Source organism: Sander lucioperca, chromosome 16 (genome assembly GCF_008315115.2).
Source record: "Sander lucioperca isolate FBNREF2018 chromosome 16, SLUC_FBN_1.2, whole genome shotgun sequence".
Classification (NCBI taxonomy): Eukaryota; Metazoa; Chordata; class Actinopteri; order Perciformes; family Percidae; genus Sander; species Sander lucioperca.
This window is the reverse complement of record NC_050188.1, coordinates 468,242-478,311: the sequence shown is the minus strand read 5'-3', so window position 1 is coordinate 478,311 and position 10,070 is coordinate 468,242. Positions and strand designations below refer to the sequence as shown.

The 10,070-nt window shown below is 39.3% G+C and overlaps 1 protein-coding gene and 1 long non-coding RNA gene across 2 annotated transcripts; one reads left to right on the top strand and one right to left on the bottom strand.

The window, feature by feature from the left end:
* The first annotated feature begins 2,508 nt into the window (after positions 1–2,508).
* Positions 2,509–8,817, top strand: dram2b (DNA-damage regulated autophagy modulator 2b). The gene is made up of 8 exons (XM_031296833.2): positions 2,509–2,735; positions 4,152–4,301; positions 4,593–4,660; positions 5,425–5,567; positions 5,715–5,892; positions 6,383–6,465; positions 6,733–6,825; positions 8,576–8,817. Exons 2-8 carry the CDS (start codon positions 4,171–4,173, stop codon positions 8,708–8,710), a joined length of 831 nt encoding a protein of 276 aa, XP_031152693.1. The 5' UTR covers positions 2,509–2,735; positions 4,152–4,170; the 3' UTR covers positions 8,711–8,817.
* Positions 8,745–9,327, bottom strand: LOC118493298. Its single transcript, XR_004895288.1, has 2 exons — positions 8,999–9,327; positions 8,745–8,908 (listed from the first exon to the last, which is right to left on the bottom strand). It is a non-coding gene; the product is annotated as an uncharacterized LOC118493298 (long non-coding RNA).
* Positions 9,328–10,070: the final 743 nt, after the last annotated feature.

Genomic DNA, 10,070 nt, shown 5'->3' with positions numbered 1-10,070 from the left:
GGTGTTTCAGGAGAAATGGAAGATAAACTGATGATTTGTATGAGTATAGGCCTACTAACGCATACTGCTTTACAGTGTGTGTACAATAGCTGGAAATTGTGATCAACTGTTCATAATAACTGTGCAATAACAGCATCAATAGCTCATGTGCATATAGTTACTGATGTCAGGTCGACTCTCATTGTTAGTACTAGGTTTGCCTTAAACAAGTTTGTTTTCTATTGTTTTGTTCAGAGCTGTTGTCACTTTGTGTGTGTGTCTACTCTTGAAAGCTTGTGTAGAAGTTTGTCTTGTGTTGGCCAGACTGCCAAGCTCAGGTATACGTATATCACCAGTGTGCAGAACAGTGTGTTCTTAGAGGAATACAGTAAACGAGATCACCTGACAATCTCTCCATCTACCAATGCAAATAAATTTCATACACACCAGGAGCCAGGTTTCTACTTGTGTTTTAATGGAAACGGTCAAACTGATGGAGTCACATCCTCGTTCCTGCTAGCCTGACAAGCCAGACCCTCATCAAGATGTTGAAGACCCTGGCTGCGTCTAGATTTCTAGGCTATGTTCCTGCACCTTTTTGTCACAAACCACTCAGGATGAAAACAACATTCACTACGGAGCTTTAAATGGTGGTATGTTTTATTTTTATTTTGTGTGAACAAGTTTTGGAAATATGCTTATTCGCTTTGTGGCAAAGTGCAGTGGTGGAAGAAGTAGCCTATAATTTACTTAAGTAAGAGTAGCAATACTACAGTGTAGGAAAAAACTGTTACAAGTAAAAGTCCTGCATTCAAACTTTTAAGTAAAAGTACAAAAATATTGGCATCAACATATACTTAAAGTACCACACAAGTGACCCACTTCAGAATCACATACATTAATGTATTCATATAATAATATGAATAATTATATATATATATAGCTAGATAGCATAATCTTTAATAATACATAATTTATTAGTTGATTTACCTGTCATTTCATTGTTATGCAGATGATTTGCTATTTTCCTATGAAAGCAAATGACAGTGTCGCACTAAACTCCCTGCTTAGTTGTATTAATGATATTAAGTTGTGGCTTTCACAAAACTTTCTTAATTTGAACGAAAATAAAACTCAGTGTATTATTTTTAGTACTTCAGGCACATAATGGTCCTTCTTTGAGTTTAGGAGCTCTGGGCATCATACATTAGGTCAGCTGTCAAGAATTTGGGGGTTACTTTTGATTGCAGCATGAAATTTGACAGCAGGTCAGTAATGTTAGACTGAGCTTTTTCCAGCTTTGTCTCCTGGCTAAAGTTAAGCCTTTCCTGAACAGGCACGACCTAGAAAAGGCTAGTCATGCCTTTATTAGTTCAAGGTTGGATTACTGTAATGCTCTTTATGTTGGTCTGAATCAGACCTCCATATAACACCTTCAACTTGTTCAAAATGTTGCTGCTCACTTTTTAACAAATACATCTAAGACGTGCACACATCACTCCTGTTCTCTACACTCTACATTGGCTTCCTGTGTGTTTTAGAATATATTTTAAGATCTTATTGTTTGTTTTCAAGGCCTTAAATGGCCTGGCCCCGGAGTATTTGTCAGAATTTTTAACTTTGCGTGAGCACAACCGGTCATTGTGGTCTTCAAATCAGCTGGTTTTAGAAGTCCCAAGGTCAAGGTATAAACGGTGGGGTGATCAGGCTTTTGCAGTTGCTCCCCCGAGACTCTGGAACAAGTTACCCCCTGATATTCGCACTATTACGGATGTAGCTCTTTTTAGGTCCAAACTCAAAACCTATTTGTTTAGAATGGCTTTTAATACATAGTAGTGGTTTTGACAATTTCACTCTCCTGTTTCTTTATAACCTTTTCTGATTTTACTGTGTTATATGTTTCATTCTTTATATTGTATGATATGTTGTTTTATACTTGATTCCTGATGTAAAGCACTTTGGATACCTGCTGGTTGCTGTAAAGTGCTATATAAATATATTTTGATTTGATTTATATTTTATTTATATATTTTGACTCTGCAAAGTAACTAAAGTTGTCAAAAAAAATAAAAGTACAATATTTGCTTCTAAATGTAGTGAAGTAGAAGTACGCTTTAAAGTACAATAACATGACACATGGAAATACTCAAGTAAACAGTACTTGAGTAAATGTACTTAGTTACATTCTGGCCACTGTTCATGATCATTCACATAATTTGTTTGCAAAATATTGACAATTGTTAGGCTTAATTCTATTTGGGATGTATATTTTACAAAGTTATGAAATATACTTATAACTTATAATACTTATGTCGTATCAATGGCCTCTGCTGAGTGTCGTGGAATGACCATAAGTACATGAAATAATGTTTTATCAACACACTCTTCCTCTCACCCCAGGGAGTCCCCAGACCCCATGACCCCATTTAGGGAACCACTGAAGGTCCCACCTTATATACTGTCTATGGGTCCCACCATAGATTGTATAAGAAGGGTCCCACACATTTGTTTTGTTTTTGACCGTCAGCGCATGCGTGCTTCACTCTTATCTGAACTCCTGTAGCCTACAAGGACAACGAAGCTGTGACAACTTTTTAAACAGTTTTTTAAATGAAAGTGTGGCTCACGACCCCTGCATTATACCGAGGATTGTTGACGCTCGACAGAGATCGGAATACCAGAGTCCTGTTTGAAAATAAGTGATTAAAGGATTTTCTGAAGCAGGAAGATTGTGGTCGCTGGAGGACTCGAATAACGTGAGTGCCATTACGTTTATAACCCGGACTTTATGTCAATGTGGCTGGTTCACGTGATGCTTTTTCCTCATTGTAACTTAGCCATATGGTCCAACCAACACATACAACAATAACAACTTTGACTTATAGCTATATCGTTAACGTTAATTAATTTTGGTCGGCGAAGGTTATTGGCCGTAGCTAACGTTAGCTAGCTAGCTAGCTAGCTGCTAGCCATAATCTTTGTGATTTGAATAGTGATTTGTACAAACGTAACGTTATTGAAGCATATTTCATTAACCGATAGTAGCTCTCTGTTACTGTAACGTTATGTGTAACGTTATATGTGTGCTTGTACATTCAGTGTTTGGTTTCTGATGTATTCTCTAGTAAAGTTAAAGTGAATTAATGATATTTTGCGAGACGTGCAAACTTGGGTTTTTGAAAAAGCGTAAACTGCACATTTTTTAATGGAGTTTGGTTTGGATGTGAGACATTCGTTCCCTATCAACGAGAATAACAGCGAAAACAGCTAATTTTACAGACCTTTGTCTGACTTTCTCTGTTTCAATTCCTCAGGGAGAATACGGGGACTTTTTACACTCTACCACAAACCTATTTATCACTTTAAGTTTTCGGTTACAAGTCCCAGGTGAATCTGGATGGATGAGCTTCTTATTAGGCTCATTTGAGATTAATTTAGCCTCTCAGGAAGTCCCATAAACAGATCACCAATAAATAATTTAGTATATAGTATCTGTCCATTGGTGTTTATACTTCTGTGACAGATTAGGATATTCAAATGCTCATTACCGTTATTTTGACCGGTGTTGCACCTTTTATGTGACCCACCCATCAGATTCTGTGATCTCAGTAGGAGCCATGTTGCCATCACAGATGTTTTTATTGAAGTCACATACAGTATTTTACCAAAATGTAGGCTTCCATAGTATTATGAAAGAGTAACAAATTGTGATTGCAAAAATAGTCAATTAGTTTCCGAATTCCGATTAGAGCCGAAGATGACATCTTCAAATGTCTTGTTTTGTCCGTCCAACAGTCTAAAACCCAAACATATTCAGTTTATAGTGATATAAAACAGAGACAAGCAGCACATCATCACATTAGAGAAACAGCAGCTAGACAATGGATGGAGTTTTTGATAAGTGACTTAAACGACTAATTGATTAAATTGAATTCAGTCTGTTGATTAAACAGCCAATCAATCATTTCAGCACTACAGTGGGGATATTTTGAGACCCAAGTGTGAACTGCATAATTCATCTTTGACTGTTAATGTGCAATTGGACTTTAATTTAGTCTTCTTTATTAAATTCTATTTATTGCACATACTCAAGAAGACGATGAGACCGTAGGAGGATGATGGCTGCTGTGTGTATATCGATGTGTGTATTACCGTTTGTGTGTTGTGTACAGGACACACAGTGAGGAGACCATGTGGTGGTTCCAGCAGGGTCTGTGCTTCCTGCCTGCAGCGCTGGTCGTCTGGACAGCGGCGTCCTTTGTCTTCGCTTACATCACAGCGGTGTCACTGAGACATGTGGATCCTCTGGTGCCTTACATCAGGTCTGAGTCTGGACACACACACACACACACACACACACACACACACACACACACACACACACACACACACACACACACAGAGTAGTTCCCATATGTAGAATTAATGTGGCCCGCACTCCTTATAATGAGCAAATTTGTAATATTACATTTATTTTTTCTTTTCAAATGTCTCCATGGAAACCTAGCTGAAATGTATTGTTATTTTATTTTTTTATTTTTTAAATCTTTTCATTGAGATTTTCAGCAAAATAAATCAAACTTCTCTTCAGTGAACTTTGTTGTGTGTTGCAGCGACACAGGAGCGATGGCACCAGAGAGGTGTGTGTTCGGCATAATGCTGGATGTGTCAGCCTTTTTAGGTAAAACACGAATACACACACACACACACACATACACATACACACGCACGCACGCACGCGCGCACACACACACGCACACATTACACTCTATGTGAAACTACATTGAGTTTCATTCATAGTTATAGACATAAACAAAGGAGAGTGGAGAGTCTCAAAGGAAGGAATCTAATAAAGTAAATCAGTCAAGCTAGCTCTCTGAGCTAATGCATGGAAACTACTGTTGTAAAAAAGCACACACACACACACACACACACACACACACACACACACAGTACAAGTCATGCATTAAAATGAAGAGTGAAAGAGAGGCATTATGAGCACAATGTACTTAATTTACTCTACTTCTGTTTAAGGTGGAGCTTTCAATTCTAATTTAATGATGGACAGTTTCAAATATAACAATGCATTATATTTTGTGATATTTTGTGAGTAAACCTGAATCTCCAACGTAACCAGTAATATTTCTCTGTCAGGTAAATGTAGTAGTAGTACAATGTTTTCCTCTGAAGCAGAAGTACACAGGTTGAGTAGTATACAGTTGGGTTGCATATTAAGCGTTTGGGTTTGGGGGATTTCTGTAAGTTATTTCGGGGGACAGTGGTTCTGAAGAAAGCTGCAAGCAGCAATACCACAGGTCAAGCTCTTTGAATTTGAGGGATTTCAGCCAAAATGTTTTTGTCTATGTAAAAAAAGGAAATATGGTAATTAGACTTTGTGTGTGTGTGTGTGTGTGTGTGTGTGTGTGTGTGTGTGTGTGTTTGCAGGGATAGCCACGGTGTACGTGCGTTACAAACAGGTGGAGGCTCTGACAGGTGAAGGCGAGTTCAAACTGAACAGACTGAACCGCTTCGGGCTGCTGCTCGGCTTGATCAGCTCTTTTGGGATGTGCGTGGTCGCAAACTTCCAGGTGAGTGCTGCTGGTCCTAGATCAGGCCCCATCTGTACATTGTGGTGAAGTGTTGAACGTGTCAGCAGTGAATGTGTGTGCGTGTGCGTGTGCGCGTGTGTGTGTGTGTGTGTGTGTGTGTGTGTGTGTGTGTGTGTGTCAGAGCAGAAGACCACGCTGTTCTCCATGCACCTGGTGGGGGCGGTGATGACTTTCGGGGTCGGGGCTCTCTACATCGTGGTTCAGACGGTGCTCTCGCTCCACATGCAGCCTCACGTCCACAGCAGGACCACCTACCTGGTCCGGCTCGGCATCGGTCTCTGGACCATGAGCAGCATCATCAGCAGTATCCTTTTGACAGGGTGACAGCTGGAAACACAGAGCCCAGAGCGGACTAACACTACAGTCAGTAAGAGCAGAGTTGTAGTGAGACCATAATTACTCAATGAGAAACGTTTTCATTATTATTATCATCTTCAAAGTCCAACCAGTTCCGAAGGTTTGATTTTTGACTATTTACAAAGTTAGTGCAAAGATGCATCTTTTTTTAAAGATTATTTTTTGGGCATTTTAGGCCTTTATTACAGCTTAGACATGAAAGGGGAGAGAGAGGAGGAATGACATGCAGCAAAGGGCCGCAGGTTGGAGTTGAATCTGCGCCCGCTGCCACAAGGACTGAGCCTTTGTACATGGGGCGCACACTCTATCAGGTGAGCTATCCAGGCGCCCCCATGTTGGATATTCTGACTCAGAATATCACCTACATATTTATTATGTATGAATGCTGTGTGTTGGAGCAGTGAGCTGTGACCCTTAACAGCATCCTCTCCTGTCAGTGTTCGTATCATCAGTCATCATGTACAGCAGTCTGCCGGGAGTGGACGTACCTCGCAAACTGCACTGGATTCCTGGAGAAACGGTCAGTTCTGCAGCATCAAAGCTGGGTTTCTTTTTCAATACTTGTGCCGATATGATATCCAAGTACTGATACTAAAATGATGCCTTATATAAACAAATGTACTGTATATGACAAACATAAACGTGCGTTTCTAACTTCTCAGATGTTAGAATGTTGTCTAAACCCAAGCAGCTACACAAGAACTTTGTCTAATTCAAATAGTTGCACATTTTGGTTGGTAACACAGCTCTTTGCAGCATTACATTGATGTTTGTATGTCTTTTTCAGGGCTACACGGCTCACATTATCAGCACCGTGTCTGAATGGTCCCTCGCCTTCTCCTTCATCAGCTTCTTCCTTACCTACATCAGAGATTTCCAGGTAGTCTGTCTTATCTTTTCACCCCCACAGCTGCTGTTAAAGGTTAATTTTTGCTTTGTTTGTCCTATTTACTGTAAAATGACCAGACAAATGATGTTGCAACAAAGAAACAAAGAACATGTCATTTGTCTAGTAGAGATACTGTAGATCCAGATGCACAAACTTTGTAGGTTCACGACTTAAAGGAATAGTTAGACCTTTTGGGAAACTGCTTTCAGAAAATTGAATGAGAAGATCAATACCACATTCATGTCTGTACAGTAAAGCTTAATTTCTGCTTCTGCTCCAAGGGTTTACACTGTGCCCACAGCAGCTGTTTTTTTTTTTTCACCCATTGTGGTGTAGTGGCCATACTGTGTATTGCAGGATCATGTGACACACAGTGGCCCAATATTTCTGTATGAAAAGGAGCGGCTTTTCTGAGCGTCACTCAAAATACCATGAAATGACTCTTCAATTTTGATCTGTTCGGCCTATTTATTTGGTTCAGTGAAATTAGGAAGTCTATAAGAGAAGTATGAACAAATTTCATTCAACAGGAAGTCTCTAACGTGCATGCTCTCAACCAGGCTCGGCCGCAGAAGGACTGTAGCTCGCTCTGTAGGGCCAAAAATGCCCGTGGAGACTTTTTGGGCGTATGTACCCACTGAGCAACATTATTAGAAATCAATTAGATGCCATGTTGGAAAGAAGTATGCAGTTGTTCTCAATACATCCATGCTTAATGTGCCTAAAAATGTAATTACACATATTGAAACCTTGCAGTTGTATGCCTCCGTCAACCAGTCAATTTGCAGTTTACATCCATGTCTGTCCAGACTCATATAAAATATGTAGCAAAGACTTTGAATGGAATTTTATTAAAAGGTTTTGCAGAACATAATGATTTCACAGTGAAGTTGACCTCCGACCACCAAAATGGAATCAGTTCATTCTTGAGTCAAATTGGGAGAAATTGCCAAATTTTAAGAAATTCCCTCCAGGGGGGGTCATGAGATATTGCGGTCACAAGTATGGAACGTATAGACAGACACCCTGATAACATAATGCCTCTGGCCACTAGACACTCTGTTGTCGGCGCGGAAGAATAAAAGGCTGTGTTATTTTTTTTCCTTTTCAATAGCACACATTTAACATTCCATGAACCACACAGTTAATCAAAACCTACAGACAGGACAGGACCAGGTTTGCTGTTTACAGACTTTATGCTAATCTGAGATAATTGGCTGCTGCTTCATATTGAAGCCAAATTTCCAAAATTCAAAATACACCTACCAACACCTCTTAAGCTTACTAATCAAACATGTTGTATCTCATTTGTGAATTTGTTTAAAGAACTGCAGTGTAAGGTGGCAAATTGCAGCTTTACAGGATTCATATTATTATGTGCCATTTCTTGATTTCCGGTTGTTCCCTAAGAAATTGTGGCAGCACCATCTTAACCTCATAAGATTTTGTTTTAACATTTCTGTTTTTGCGCTGAATACACAACATGTTAATTATTTAGCTTCAGCGATGTTGGCAGGTGTTTTTTTTATTTAACGTTGAACAAAGCCAGACTAGTTGTTTCCCCATGTTTCCAGTCTTTATGCAAAGCTACTCAACAAAAGGACATGAGATTGATATCAATCTGAACATCTCAGAAGACTATTTCCTAAAATGTTGAACTTTCAAGGTCTTATTTAAGATCTGTGTTGACAGAGAATATTTCTTAACTTTTTTTATGTTGTTTGTTTCTTTTTTTATGAAGAAAATTCATTTGCGAGCCGAAGCAGATGTGCAGAGCAGCCACCTGTACGACAGCTGGCCACACGATGGCGTCACAGCGTCGCATTACAAACATGAAGCCTCTGAGTCTTCTCCACTGCTGGCAGGAGGAACATGACCAGCTGCAGAGCACCCGGCTGCTTTTACACCAGTTTTAACTCTTTCTAATCATACTCATAGGCTTTTTATAAAGACTCTCTTAAAGCTGGTTTGGTGGCTCGTAAAGGGGTCAGTACACCTAAAAATATATCCTCTCCCCTCTAGTGTTATCTATCCTGTCAAATAGTTTGGGTTTTATTCGTCCATGTTTGGAGATCTCTGCCTCATCCCAATACGATTTAAGGTGTGTGGAATTTAGTTTAGTAAACATGACAAACCTGGACAATTAAAATCCAAACTATCTGACTGGGGAGATAATATGAGGGGGAAGAGACAGATTTTTTATTTATTTTTTATTTGGGGCAAATTATCCTTTTAACCCAAATATAAGGCTTTGCACTTTTTCCTCAAACTGCATCAGTCCTTCTTGGTGACTTTCTCCACTTCAGCGCTGCACTTTATGCACTTGATGCTATTACATTTTAAAACGCCCACTGTGGTTTACTTTCAGTTATAAATTATACCTGCTCACATGTCTATGAAGCCCACTGGGGTCATATGGTAGAAAAATACATTTATTTAAAAATAAAACATTATTACATTTGCCAATTTTATTATTTCTTCATTCTGCATTTAAATAATTAAAGCTGCAGTGGGTAGAATGCAAAAAAAAAAAAAGCCAGAATTTGACAGAGTGAGACCTCTTCCGGCAGCTCTCCCTCCGCCCTCTCTGTTGCATGGGCAATACATGCGCAGAACAGCCAATAGGAACGCTCTCGCTCTCTGAAATGACCTGTGATTGGCCAAAGTCTCCCAGTCTGAAGTCTGAAAACAGAGCCAAGAGGAAGTGCAGAAGTCTAGTTTTCTCTCAGACAAGTTGAATTTCAATATGCTGAAAGATTATAATGAGATCTTTGCCTAATAATGCCAAAAACCAAGAGCATACCAGTGCTTTAATAACTGAATTTTAAGCTTTTAACTATTCTATTTATTAATGCTACTTTCAGTTATATTCTGTTCATTAATGTTTGCCTATTTTATCTCAGTTTATTTGTCTACTGCTTTAACATTCAGTGTCACACAACAAATGTACTGAATGCATTTTTCTTACTAATAAAAATTGACAACGATTTTTTTTCTAAATATTTCGAATCCTGCATTATTTACATTCATGTTTACTAGCTAGCAGTCTTCTTCACTGCCTTTGTGGGGCATTCACGCGCTACGATTGGCCTGGCATCCATGCTTTGTGTGAGGTGATGGACGCCGATTTGTTCAGGTCCTATATCCTGACCAATCGGCTATCCTGACCTTAACTATTCGTGGTCCGTGCCTAACCTCAACCAATAGGGCTGCTTCATAGGGCGGGTCTTACCCAT